The 15,028-nt window shown below is 47.6% G+C and overlaps 1 protein-coding gene across 8 annotated transcripts in view; it reads right to left on the bottom strand.

Annotated features, from left to right (window-relative positions):
- agrn (agrin) overlaps positions 1-15,028 on the bottom strand; it is a 519,366-nt gene that overhangs the window by 479,650 nt on the left and 24,688 nt on the right. For all 8 annotated transcript variants that reach the window (XM_078425207.1, XM_078425208.1, XM_078425209.1 and 5 more), the window contains exon 2: positions 13,579-13,840. In XM_078425207.1, coding sequence (XP_078281333.1) covers positions 13,579-13,840 — 262 coding nt within the window. The remainder of the gene's footprint in view (positions 1-13,578; positions 13,841-15,028) is intronic.

The raw sequence follows: 15,028 nt of genomic DNA, 5'->3' as shown, positions 1-15,028 counted from the left end.
AAACCTGTATGTCTTTTGGGGTGTGGGAGGAGACCGACGTACCCAGACAAAACCCAAGCAGTCACAGGGTGAACGTACAAACTCCGTACAGACAGCACCTGTAGTCAGGATTGAACCCGGGTTTCTGGTGTGAGAGGACGCTGGCGCTGTTTATTCGCCGCTTCTCCGTTAGGATAATTTGTCTGTTTGTTTTTATGTTATGATTGTTTTTGTAAAGCGCTTTGAGCTTCTGGTAAGGCGCTATATAAAATAAATGCTTATTATTATTATTATTATATTTTAGGTATGGGTGACGTTTGGGGTCGAGACCCTTCTTCAGACTGATGTCAGGGGAGGGACGAAGATAGAATGTAGTCAGAGATACCGTCTCCGACTACATTCAATCTCTGTCCCGCCCCCTCCCCTGACATCAGTCCGAAGGAGGGTCTCGACCCCAAACGTCACCCATTCCTTCCCTCCCCAGATGCTGCCTGACCCGCTGAGTTACTACAGCATTTTGTGTCGACCTTCGATTTAAACCTGCATCTGCAGTTTTTTTTTCAAACACATTTTAGATTCACTGCACCACTGTTCTCTCGGTTGAATTCTCATCCACGCTATGCACTTGACATCAAAGATCAAAACTGAATGCTCAGATTGCAGGCGTGGCTTACTTGGAACTCTCTTGCCTCGGAGTCAGAAGGTTCAACCGCCTGGGGGGTTTGGTGCAGGGTGGTCTGGTTAAGGGGTTGCTATCCAGAGGATCACACCAATGCTCTAGGCCCGGCGATGTTGCACCTGCAGAGTGCTACACAGTGTGTGGGGTCAGACCGTCGCTAACTCATAGCGGATAATCCTCCACTTCCAAAAGCCTTCCCCCGGACACAAACCCGTTCACGCAGTTCCAGATTGATGCGGCCTTCCCTGCCGACTGCACCAAAGCAAACAGCATCCCATGCTAGACTCAAAGCGCCGGAGTAACTCAGCGGGCCAGGCGAAAAAGGATAGGCGAAGCTTCGGTTGGGACCCTTCTTCAGACTGAAGTAATTTCAGTGCGGAAACAGGCCCTTCGGCCCACCGGGTCCGCACCGACCAGCGATCCCCGCACATTAATACAATCCCACGCACACCGGGGACAATTTTTTTTTACACATACGCCAAGACAATTAACCTACAAACCTGTACGTCCTTGTAGTGTGGGAGGAAACCGAAGATCTCGGAGAAAACCCACGCGGTCACGGGGAGAACGCACAAACTCCGTGCAGACAACGCCCGTAGTCAGGATCGAACCCGGGTCTCTGGTTCAGCAGGCTCTGTAAGGCAGCAACTCTACCGCTGCGCCACCGTGCCACGCTTGTAATGCGCCCTTGCCGCCATTCTAATGCCTCTACCTCCTCAGGAGACCGAGGGACTCTGGCAGTCGCCAATGATTCACAAATCTTGTCAGAATTGCATCATAATGGCGGTAGCCACACAATGCTGGAGTAACTCAGCGGGACAGGCAGCATCTCGGGAGAAAAGGAACAGGTGACATTTCGGGTCGAGACCCTTCTTCATACTGGCGGGTTGCATTACACTTTGTTCGAGAACAGCTCTGCCCAAGACTGCAAGAATGTGCAGAGTTGTGGGTGGAGGCCAATCCAGAACACAGACCAGATTCCCAACCATCGACTCCATCGGCACTTCACACTGCCTTGTGTAAATCAGCCAACATTAACAACGACTTGTCCCGCCCCAGTCATTCCTTCTTCTCCCCGCTCCCATCGGGCAGATGATACAGAAGCTTGAAAGCGCACACCACCAGACTCAGGGACAACTTCTTTCACTGTCTGTGTAACTCATCACCTATATACCATTATATTATATATACCTATATACAAAAATATACCATTGTCGGCTCCACTTTGCCTTGATCACAGTTTTTTTCCATATCATTCATACATTTATTCTATATGCCGTCTATATCTCTCGTTTCTCTTTCCCATGACTCTCAGTCTGAAGAAGGGTCTTGAGCAGAAATGTCACCCATTCCGTTTCTCCAGAGATGCTGCCTGTCCCGCTGAGTTGCTCCAGCACTTTGTGTCTCTCTTCGACTGGAAACATTTCACTTGTTCACCCGGTTACTTCGGCATCTGCCCTGCTCTCGATCCTTGCTCTCCTGATTTTTATGACTTTTTTACGAACTTCATCTCTAAAGACGAGACGGTAGAACAGGCATATCTCTTCGATGTAACATGGCTGCCAGTGGCAAGAGTGGTAATGCATACTTTCAGATGCAGCAGATTTGCTCTTTACACTGTGAACACACAGCCGCCTTTGTTTGACTGTCATGTTGAGCCTCACCCAAGATTGTGAATAGGTACACCGCACTAAACCCTGAGAATCAGGCCATTTCATGAATGCATTAAGTGGACTGATCGGATGTCTTTGGGACTGAGTTCAGATCTCACAGAGACATCCCAGGCAACGCGCTAACAAATCCCCGCTGTGGTTCTTTGCTCTGTGTCTATCATCCTAAAGGTGGCCTGGGCTGTAGAACAAACTCTTTATAATCCAGAGAGAATGGAGGAACTGCAGATGCTGGAATTGTGAGTGAACAACAAAGTGCTGGAGTAATTCCAAAACGTAATGGATAACTCCAAAACTCAAAATGGATAAGAGCAGAAGCAAAGGAAGAAGGACCAAGAGACAAGAGAAAGACAGTGGCGCAGCGGTAGAGTTGCTGCCTTGCAGCGCCTGGGACCCGGGTTCGATCCCGACTATGAGTTTGTACATTCTCCCAGATCTTCGGATTCCTCCCGCACTCCAAAGACGAACGTATAGGTTTGTAGGCAAATTGGCTTGGTAAATGTAAAAATTGTCCCTAGTGTGGAGGATGGTGTTAATGTGCGGGGATCGCTGGTCGGCGCGGACCCGGCGGGCCGAAGGGCCTGCATCTCCAAACACAAGCAAACAGCAAGGAGAGAAAGAGAAAGAGGGTGAGAACAGGAGACGGGTTGAAATGTCTTTGAAATGTTAACATTTTACATTTGTCTGCTGTGGAAAGTAGGGTTTTTTTGGCAGCTGAACAGAGACGTATCTAGAACCAGAAACATATTAGTGCTGAGGGCTGAACGTACCAATCTGACAGCTGCTACGTCTGCTCAGCTTGGCTTCCAGCAGAATACATTGTGCTGAAGCTCACCACACTCCAGACAGACAACTCACTAATTCAAAACTACGACATCGTGGAGGGCAGGAAGAAATATTAGATTTCCTCAGCGCCTCTCACGCTTGGTCCCAAATACGGACATGCCCATGAGGGAATGCTGGTGACGGGCTCAATCCAAGGTGTTGGAGAACATGCTGAGGGCCGCACTGAAGCTCAGTGGAGCCAACGCAAGGTCTCTATGAGGAAAGACCACCGTCTAGGTTCCTTCCACCACTGGATACCAAACTACTGGCGGCACAGTGGTAGAGCCGCGGCATTACAGCACCAGCTTCTATCCGGACTACGTGCGCCGTCTGTTTGTACGTTCTCCCTGTGACCACATGGGTCTCCTCCGGGCGCTCCGCTTTCCTCCCACATTCCAAAGACGTGCGGGTTTGTAGGTTAACTGGCTTGTGTCAAAATTGTCCCTAGTGTGCCAGTGTACGGGCGATTGCGGTTGGCAGTGACTCGATGGGCCGAAGGGCCTGTTTCCACGCTGCATCCCTAAAGTAAACCAAATTACTGAGCCTGTTATAACAGCCTCTCGACCACTTCAATGCCATAATACTAAGTATGAAATATTAGTGAAGTTGATTTATTGGAAGTGAATGCATTGAACTGCTTCTTAGGATGAATGATAATAATGGCCTGATTTTATTTCTGTATATATTATGAATAAGTATATTTTTAGAAAATAAATCATATTCACTCTCAACATCATCTCTAGATTGCTCAGGATACTCCTTGGAGCAAATCAGCCAATTGCTGCCCAGCCAGTCTGCAGGTGTATAGATATAGAATGGTTGCATCACAGTCTTGTTCAGTAACTTGAACGCCCAGGAACACAGGAGATTACAGGGAGTGGTAGACACTGCCGGGCCCATCACAGGTACTGACCTCCCCACCATCGAAGAGATCTACCGGAGGCACTATCTCAAAAAGGCAGCTAACATGAGCAAAGACCCACATCACTCTCACCATCGGGAAGACGGTACACGAGTCGGAAAGCCACGACCTGCACTGTCTGTATTAACTCATCACCTATCCCATAGCCAACAATGAACCATTGTGGGCTCCACATTTCCTTGATTATCGTTGCTTTCTGCATATCTTCCATCCATTTGTCTCTTAAGTACCGTCTATACCTCTCGTTCCCCTTTCACCTGACTCGTATTCTGAGGAAGGGTCTCAACCCAAAACATCACCTATCCCTTTTCTCCTGAGATGCTGCCTGACCCGTTGAGTTACTCCAGCTTTTTGCATCCCGTCTTGGGTTCCGGGAACAGCTTATTTCCAGCAAGAGTCAAGCTCTTGAGCTCCACACAACACCAACCTCAACGGAGAACTTTCTATCGATTGTAGAAACAAGGAACTGTTGGTTTGCAAAAAAGGCACAAAGTGCTGGAGTAACTCACTGGATCAGGCAACATCTGTGAAGAAGATGGATTGGTGACATTGAGGTGGAGACCCTTCTCAGGGAAGGATCCCAACTTGAAACATCACACATCTATGTTCTCAAAGGTGCTGCCTGACCTGCCGAGTTACCCCACAACTTTGCTTCCTTTTTCCCCCATATTGACTGTCTTTGGTTACACTGAAGACTCTATATACACACACATATATACATATATAGTGTCCACATGCCTACAAAGTTTACAGGGGGATATATTGTATTGCAAGTTCAGATACCACATTGAATCAAGGGAGATATTAATCAGTGTTAGTGTGGGATTCTGAGTCTCTCCGATGGACAGCTTTTACTGTTACTTTACTTTTCGTTACTTGAGATGCTGATTTGGTTTTGTCGCAAACATTAGGCAGAAGCCTTGGAATCACGTCCGGGTTTCTGTGCATCTTATCTCTTTAAAGCTTTACTGACGTTTGCGAAGGTTGGTTGCGAGAGTTGGCGGCTATGGTGATTGTGTTTTGAGCAAAGTGACAAAGACCTGGACAGAGTGGACGTGGAGAGGATGTTTCCACCAGTGGGAGAGTCTAGGACCACAGGTCATAGCCTCAGAATTAAAGGACAGTCCTCTAGGAAGGAAATGAGGAGGAATTTCTTTAGTCAGAGGGTGGTTAATCTGTGGAATTCGTTGCCACAGTAGGCCGCAGAGGCTGTCAATGGATATTTTTTAAGGCAGAGATAGAAAGATTCTCGATTAGTACGGGTGTCAGAGGTTATGGAGAAAGGGTAGGAGAATGGGGTTAGGAGGGAGAAATAGATCGGCCTTGATTGGATAGCGAAGTAGACGTGATGGGCCGAATGGTCTAATTCTGCTCCTGTCACTTACGAACATGAACAATGGGCGAACTATTCCTCCAGCAAGCGAGTGGCAGTGACAGGCGCGTGCTGTGATTAACATGGTTACGGGCTACTGAACCTCACAACCATCTCCAAATACAGTTGCAGCAGCGTAAAACAAAACAAATCCAGCGATTCCTGCACTGGGATCTCCACAACCAGTTTGTTCAGTTTTATCAGAAACTGCAGGTGCTGGAATCTTGAGCCAAAGAACCCAAGGTGCCAGAGTAAGTCCAGGTCAGGCAGCATCCCTGGAGAACAGGGATGGACGACATCTCGGGTCAGTGCCCTTCCTGCGGCCCGAGTCTAGTTTGGGGGGGGGGGGGGGGAAGAGATCAGGAAGACTGGAAAGTACGAGACACAAAAAGCTGGAGTAACTCAGCGGGTCAGGCAGCATCTCTGGAGAAAAGGAATAGGCGACGTTTCGGATCGAGACCCTTCTTCAGACTCAGAGTCAGAGATATAGTCTGTGATTGTAGAGAGATAAAGAATAAATGAACAAAATATATTCACAAAGTAACGATGATCGAGAAAAGGCGGAGGCCACAATGGTCCATTGCTGGATACAAGTGCGGGGGGCGGGGGCAGGGAGGGGGCGGGTGGTGAGGGGCGGCAGTGTTTGGCAGACGGGTGGACAAAGGCCGGAGGTGAACAAAAAGAATGTGAGATAGGGAGAGAAGAGGCATAAATTGTGAGACCACGGGAAGGGAAGGAGGGAGGAGGGACGGAGTAGTGGGAGAAATAGGTGTGCACCCAGGTGGGAAAAGCAAGGGAAGAGAGGGAGAGAGAAAGATGCTTTTGGCTAGAAACCCATCGACTCCCACAGTGATCTGAACTACACCTCTTCCCACCCTGACTTGCAATATTGCCATCCACTCCCCTTTCCCCAGTCACCATCAACCCATGCTCTCTAGTTCCTGATTCCCCAACCCTGGGAAAAAGAACACTGTTCATTCATCCCATTCATGTTACCATCACCAGCACCTCCATCAGAGTTAGTTGTCACATTCACATCCGAGATCTCATTATTAACCCTCAAGTTGCAGGGGGGGAAAAAAAACATTTATTTCTGGATTTATCAATCAGTGACACTAAATCTCGAAGTACACTGAAGTGGCAGCAGAGCCGACCGGCCTGTTGAGGGTTCGTAAGTCCGAGGAGCAGAATTAGGCCATTCGGCCCATCACATATACTCCACCATTCAATCGTGGTTGATCTATCTTTCCCTCTCAACCCCCTTCTGCCCGCAACCCCTGGCATCCGTACTAATCAAGAATCCATCAGTCTCCACCATACAAAATATCCATTGACATGGCCTCCACAGCCATCTGTGGCAAGGAATCCCACAGATTCACCACCCACCGACAGAAAGAAAGTCCTCCTCGTTTCCCTTCTAAAGGTACGTCCTTTTATTCTGAGGCTAGGGGCACTTGTCCTAGATTCTCTCACGAGTGGTAACATCCTCTCTATATTCACTCTATCCAGGCCTGCCGCTATTCACGTGGGCGATCATGCTGTATATTCCAACTCCACACAGAAGTTGAGTAATACGAATAACCACAACTGTATTCATTTCTCAATCAATGTTTACAGCTGTGGTCTCAGAAAGCCTATACAGACATGCTTAAGTAGGACTAGGTTGTCTGGTGTTTGTGGTTGGGAGTTCAGAGGGTGAATTAGAAAGAGGACCCCGACTTCAGGATTTGCACAGAGACAGAGGTAAAACAAGCAGACCCTCCATCTAATTAAGCACGAGGACCAGCAGGAAACTCACCCAACCCTTGGTGTTGCAAGGGAAACATTTGGAGCAGAGCCCATTTCTAAATTCCTGATCTTCAACCGGGCATGAAATTGGCAGCAAAGCAGAGGGATATTCATAAACTCTTTTATACAAGTGTTGTTATATTCTGACAAAATGGGCAGATGGTTCAGTGGATTAATAGAGGCACAAATAGGTGGGAGAATGGACTGCAGATGCAGGTTTACACTGAAGATGGACACAAAATGCTGGAGTAACTCAGCGGGACAGGCAGCATCTCTGCAGGGAAGGAATGAGTGGCATTTCGGGTCAAGACCCTTCTTCAGACTTGACAGGATGGAAGGTTGTTCCGGTCGGCTGGTATTGATATTGGTTTATTATTGTCACATGTAGTGAAAAACTTTGTGCGGCCACATCATACCAGACATTAGCGCAGGCAAGACACGCATCAGGACGACAGGTCGTGCCAAGAGAAAAATTCCAAATATCGTGTTATAGCATTATAATTTACACGAACAGAGAAAATGCAGATATTTTAAAAGTGCAGGGGCTGCAATGAGGTTGGTTGGAAGATCGGGGCTATTCCCCGAGCACATGAGAGGAACGTTCAGTAGTCTGACAACAATGGGGAAGAAGCTGTTCCTGATTCTTCGGCCATTTCCCGCGGCCTATTTCCTCATCCTAGTGAAGCTACTCGGGCGATTTCCTTGCGTTCAGAGTTTGTTTACTAAATGGAAGCTGTGATCGAATTAGTTGACAGACACAAAAGGCTGGAGTGTCAGGCAGCATCTCTGGAGAGAAGGAATGGGTGACGTTTCGACCCGAAACGTCACCCATTCCTTCTCTCCAGAGATGCTGCCTGACCCGCTGAGTTACTCCAGCATTTTGTGTCTACATCTGGACAGTGTAGGTACGGAGGCCCGGGCGCCGCCTCACAGAGGTTGCTTAGCAACCCGCCTCCCGGTCCGGGCGGCCGCCATTGGTGGAGCGGGAGCACGTGGCCGCTGGCTGGGTGAGGTCACGTGGGGCGCGGGGCGATGACGTCACCTTGTCCCTTATTTGGGAGTGAATAACCCTACCCAGGACAGAAAGGTCAGTATGGGAATTGGGGGGGGGAATTAAAGTTTTTAGCAACTGGGAGATCAGGTTGGTATTGGCAGACTGAGCGGAGGTGTTATAGACAATAGGTGCAGGAGGAGGCCATTCAGCCCTTCTACCACCTACCCCCCTCAACAACCTCTGCGGATTCCCAATGTAGACCCATCCTTCTGACTCTTTGCGCTAATTTAAAGATGAAGCCTGCTTACTTGGTGGGGCCTTCACAATACGTGGCATTTTCTATTTATTTCTGCTTCGAGTTTGGGTTTAGTTTATTGTCGCATGTGGCGAGGTTCAGTGAAAAGCTTACTTCTGTTTCTCCACAGAAAATGGGAGTGTGCCCAGCAATATAAAACATAATGGCGGGGAGAAATGGGCATTGGGATGCGGGGGATAGTTGCCAAGCAACACGACAACCCCGAGTCCCTACATTATTGGATATTACAACGAGTTCCCCACAGGTTAAGTCAAAGTCCAGCCCTTGAAAGAGAGATTTCCCTGACATTGATGCACAATTTGCCTTGTAGTTATTTTGAATCTATCGAGCAGATAAGAACAAACACAAGGCCACAAGCAGGGATGGAAACATAGAAAATTGGTGCAGGAGTAGGCCCTTCGAGCCAGCACCGCCATTCAATGTGATCATGGCTGATCATCAACAATCAGTACCCCGTTCCTGCCTTCTCCCCCTATCCCTTGATTCCGCTAGCCCCAGGAGCTCCATCTAACTCTCTTTTGAATGCATCCAGTGAATCGGCCTCCACTGCCTTCGGAGGCAGATAATTCCACAAATTCACAACTCTCTGGGTGAAAAAACGTTTTTCCTCAGCTCAGGAGCAGAAGGTGGTCAGTCAGCCCTTCAAGCCTTTTGTACGATCATGACTTACCTGTGCTGCTCTCAACTCCTTGTAGAAGTAGTCACACAGCACAGATAAAAGGCCATTCGGCCCAACGTGCCCATGCTGACCACAATGCCCCATCCACGTTAGACCCACCTGCCCGCATTGTCCCATATCCCTCTAAACTGTTCTTCTGTGACATTTCCCCATCATCCCAATTACTCAATCTTTCAAACACTTTTAAATATATTTAATGATGATCCATCATCAGGGGGTAAAGAATTCCAGGAATTCGCTTTCTCTCTATATCTCAGAGAAGTGGTTTCCAGACACTGAAGGTTTAAGTGACTGGCCCCTTCTATTTCGCAGAGATGTCTCCTGTTCAAGACTATCCTACTAGTGTAAAACACAAGGATACTCCCCAGCTTGGCCACTATCACTTGGCACTTAGCTTTAATCAGCTAATATAATCAGGGGCTGTTTGACAACTATTTTAATGGAGCAGTTTCCCTTTGATTGGAAACTTAGAAGAAAGGCCAGGGTTAAAATAGCACACATCAGGCAACAAACCACGCAAAGAGGGATTAGATTTTCCTTCTCGTATCAGTGCTCAATTTGATAATACTCGAAACATTTCAGCCAATTTTCCATTACTTTTTAAAGTGAAACCTCAGCCATTTAAAAAGGCATATCAAATGGGACCTGGCAAGTGCAAAATATTTGCAAGCGATGAATCTGCTCCAGAGAAAGCTTGGGTTTTGCACTGATAATCTGACTTTAGCTTCACTAACCTACCCTCGTAGCTTGTGATACCCTGCGGGGGAGGGGAGAGGAGAGGAGAGTTGCAGGGGGGAGGGTGGAGTGGGGGGGAGGGGGTGGGGAGGGGAGGAGGGAGGGAGGGGGGAGGGGAGAGGGGGGGAGGATAGGGTGCTGCACCAGTGCAGGAGAGGTTTGGGCCCAACGGGTCCACTTGGTCTATTATAGACATAAAATGCTGAGTAACTCAGTGGGTCAGGCAGCATCTCTGGAGAAAATGGATTGGTGACATTTCAGGTCGGGGCAACCTCTTCAGAAGAAGCTGTTTTAAAGTTTGTTTTAAGACTAAAGAGGCTTTTAGACAGGCACAGGGATATGCAAGGAATGGAGGGATATGGGTCACGTGCAGGGAGAGGAGATTAGTTTAACATGGCTTCATGTTCGACATGGGCATTGTGGGCCATAGGTTCCTGAACTGTTCTCTGAACTGTCAATGTTTTGGGTCAAGACCCTGGATCAGGACACAGGCTTTGAGGCTGTGCGACTAGTTTAATTAATTAACAGTTAAAGCCATTTAACTATTGCGAAGCTGGCTAGCACCAGGCAAGGAATAGATCGCCAGCCTCTACAAAGCCATTGGTCTTCCTACGTTACCACAGCAACTAAAAGCTGGTCGACAGACTTCCACCAGAATCCAATCCATAGGAAAAATTAATTCAGTTCTTACTTCACAGATGCTGCTGGACCTGCTGAATTTTACAAGCATTCAGTCTTTTATATCCAATTTCCAGTCAAGCTTTTTTTATTGGAAACATTAAAGCCAACCATCACCAGAGATAAACAGCTAAACATGACCTGCTGTGCCTATAGACAGAATCTAATCTGTATGGAAGTATCGGAGAACAAAGAAAAACTTAATGATTGCTGTTTACACGCCCGGGTCTTTGCCGATTAAAGACTGCACCTCCCAGCAATGGTTTCCGAGCGATTATCTTTGATATGGTCTTGTCATGACAAAGAGGATCACACACAGTGTCAGGGTGAGGGCAGCGTCTCGTACCAGAACTTGAACTCAGGATCCCATTGCATTCTGCTGTACTGCTGAGTGCGTGCTGCACTGGTGCAGATGCAGGAGAGGCAGTGGGAAAATGCAACGGCAATGTGCAAGAGGTATTTAGACAAGAGGCATGTGAACAAGTACAGAATAAAGGGACCATTTGCAGATAGACGAGATTAATTTAATTGAGCAACAGTGCCTTGGCCGGTCGAACTGCTGCCTCACAGCGCCAAAGACCCTGACCTCGGGTGCTGTCTATGTGGAGTTCAGATGTTCTCCCTGTGACCACCCGGATTTCTTCTGGGTACTCTGGTTCCCTCCCACATCGCAAAGATGCGAAGGTTGTATGTTAATTGGCCTCTGTAAAATTGCCCCTGATGTGTGTCCCGAGTTGAATGAGAAAGTGGGATAACGTAGAACTGGAATGACTGGATGATCTATGACCAGCACGGACTCGGCGGGCTGAAGGGCCTATTTCCATGCTGTATCGCTAAACTAAACTAAAATTGAGCATTATTGTCATCGTAGATATCACAAGCCATGTGGCTTGTTCTTGCTCTGTGGTACTTTACATAGTAATAAAGTAGGTTGACGGTGCATAACTGTAAATGGATGCTTACTGGTCGGTGCGGAGTCATTGTAGGCCGAAGGGCCTGCTTCTCTCTCCCTCTCCCCCCCCCCGCACTGATAAACTCCTCAGAACAGACAATCTGATCATTGTCATATCGTTACCTGCAAGATCCCGCTGTGTACAGCTGGCTGATGCATTACTAACATCGCAATGCCCATACACATAAATAATTCAAGTACTTAGAGGAGGACGTGGAGTATTACAAGATGCTATAACAAGAACGAGACATGGTATCTTAATTAGAAGTGGTGCGTAAACCTCTTAGGTTACTGCTTGGTAATCTTCTCTCATTTAGCATGCAGAAAACATCAGGCCTCTTCAATTTTCCTCTCCAAAAAGGGTTTTGAAAGAAATATGAATTTTTCATAAGCCGAATTTCATGGTCAGGGAACAATTTCCTACCGACTAGTCTGTAATGTGTACAATTACAGCTCGGATAGAGAATTAAACTGCCATCTTTCTACATAATGATCAGTCCCAATTCTAAAGACTCTCCTTTCAGTTTTATTGTCACTACAGTGTAATGACTAATAGCCACAGACCTCAATCATTGATCTAGGGAAGAGTCCAAATCTCACTCGAGCTGTTTGGAAATTTAAAGTCATACTTTAGTTTAATTTTAATTTTTTTTGTTTAATTTACATGTAATAATAAAAATAAAAATTTAAACTCATAGACCAAGAGCTATACAGCATGGAAACAGGCCCTTCGGCCCATCTTGTCCATGCCGGCAAGTCATCTCATTGGCCCACGTTTGACCCAAAGCTCTCTGTAAGCTGAAATTTAAGTTTCCAACTTATAATACTTAACTGAAATTACAGAATATACATGTGGGGAAGCAAGATTCAGCTGCAATATGATCAAAATTCAGCCCTGCAGCCATTAATTCGAGCCACAAGCAACTCCAGCGTAGTGTTAGAGTCCAGAGTCGACGAGTAGTTGATTTACTAATAATGCATCAGACGGGTTTATATCCCAAGTCTTTAGACTTTGAGATTTTAATGATACAGTACAGAAATAGGCCCTTCGGCCCACTGAGTCCGCTTCGACCAGCGATCACCCCGCACGCTAATAATATCCTACACACGAGGGGCGATTTCCAATTTTTAAGGAAGCCAATTAATGTACAAATCTACACGTCTTTGGCGATGTGGGAGGAAACGGGAGCACCTGGAGAAAATCCCTGCGGTTTACAGGGAGAAAGTACAAATTCTACACAGGCAGCACCCGTAGTCAGGATCGAACCTGGGACACTGGCGCTGTGAGGCTGCAACTCTACCACTGCGTCACCCTCACGTAATTGAATGAAAAAACCCCATCAACAATGGTGACCATGTAACCATGAATTGTTGATCAGAATCCCGATTAGGTCCCGACCATTTTTAGGGCGGCACTGTGGCGCAGTAGTAGAATTGCTGACTCACAGCGTCGGGTACCCGGGCTCGATCCTGACTACGGGTGCCATCTGCATGGAGCTTGTACGTTCTCTCTATGACCGCAAATGTTTCCTCTGGCAGCTCCGGTTTCCTTCCATAACCCAATGACGTGCAGGTTTGTAGGTTAATTGGCTTCGGTAAATCGCCCTTAAGTGTGTAGGATGCAAAACTGGGACAACATAGAGTTAGTGTAGGGGTGATCGGTGGCTGGCACGGTTTCATTGGGCCGAAGGGTGCGTTTCCATCCATCCATGTCCAACGTGGTGTGGTGACTCCGGGCTTTGTGGCCAACTCTGAATGAGCCAGCTGAAATCTGGATTGGACACAAGATGGCGGCTTCGCCAATGATTCCCCCCCTCGTCAATAAGGACGCCTGGCCAAAAAGACGCAACTGGAGTCGAGGCAAAATCCCTCACGACTGGGGATTCGCTCGCTGGATGGCCCATTGGATCGCGAATCACGAGAGAAAGACCAAGCAGAAAAAATAACACAAGCTACAGAGTAGAAAGAGACACAGAAATGAGCTCCAACCTTCCACGCAGTTTTCCACCTCCTGGAGGTTCCGCAGCGTAATCCTCATCAGGCTGGAGCTGAGCATCAGCTCATTCTTGTGAGCCGGCCACATGGACTCCGGCGCCAGGTTCACGAAGAAAATCCTGGTGTCACCCGTGGAGACCTGGTTGTCACAGATCACGGGGTCTCCAAAGCCACAGATCATGACTCGCTTCCCACCGTCCAGCCGGACCTCGTTCTTCACCTCCTCCTTGCCCTTCAGATACCTCCAGACGCGCACCTTCAACACAATGAAACAGCATTCAGTGGCAAGCAAAAGCCAATACAACAGGGGGGGGGGGGGGGGGGGGCCATCTACGGAGAGACACAAATTACCAGAGCAGCTCAGCAGGTGAGGCAACAGCACCTCCGGAGGGAAGGAATAGGTGGCTGTTTGGATCGCCACCCTTCTTCAAACAAAGAGTCAGGGAAGGGGGAAACTAGAAGTATGAAAAGGTACAAGGGCCAAAGATTCATTTTCTGCTGACCCGACCATGATCCGCAGAGTTACTCCAGCATTTTGTGTCTATCTTCAGTGAAAATCAGCATCTGATGTTCCATCCTGCACATTGGTCATCGACATAGGTTAACCCAAAAATGCCTTTACAATGACCATGGGAGACAGAATAGACTGCAGATGATTGAACAGAAAGCAGCCATGATCACATTGAATGGTGGTGCTGGCTCCAAGGGCCAAATGGCCTACTCCTGCACCTATTGTCTATTGTCAGATAGGAGGAACTCAGCGGGTCAGACAGCATCTGCAGAGTGAAATGGACAGACGTCAATTCGGGTTGAGACACTCCTTCAAGCCGAGGAAAGATCCCGACCCAAGACACCGTCTGTCCATTTCTCTCCACAGATGCTGCCTGACCCGCCGAGTTCCTCCAGAACTTTGTTTTTGGTAGTATCATTCTGTTTGCCATCCTGTTACAGGACTTGCCCCTCATTCTCTTCACCCCACTCCCTACCCTGCAATTTATAACTCATTACATTTTCACCTTTTCCCAGTTCCCTGAAGCATTGACTGTTTCTCCCTCTCCATTGAGCTGCATGGAAACAGGCTCTTCGGCCCATCAAGTCCTCCTGGACCATCATCCACCATTTGCTCTAATCCTATGTGAATCTTTTTTTTATATATAAGCAATCCTCTCCACATTTTCTCCAACTCCCCTTGCATTCTACCACTTTAAAGTAGCCAACTTAATGAAGGACAACTTATACCCCATTTTCTCTTTTCCTACTCCCACCGTAGACACAAAAGTTTGAAAACCCGCACCAGATTCCAGAGACGTGCTCTTCCCCAATGTCATCAAACTCCTGTACGAACCCCTCAAGGATGAATTCCCATTCTGCCAACCCACCTCATTTTGAACGTTGCACTATTTTTACCCGCTTTCTCTCGTGGCAATAACACCATAGTCTGCAT

The sequence above is a fragment of the Rhinoraja longicauda genome, chromosome 30, assembly GCF_053455715.1.
Source record: "Rhinoraja longicauda isolate Sanriku21f chromosome 30, sRhiLon1.1, whole genome shotgun sequence".
NCBI lineage: Eukaryota > Metazoa > Chordata > Chondrichthyes > Rajiformes > Arhynchobatidae > Rhinoraja > Rhinoraja longicauda.
This window is presented reverse-complemented; position numbering and strand designations above follow the sequence as displayed.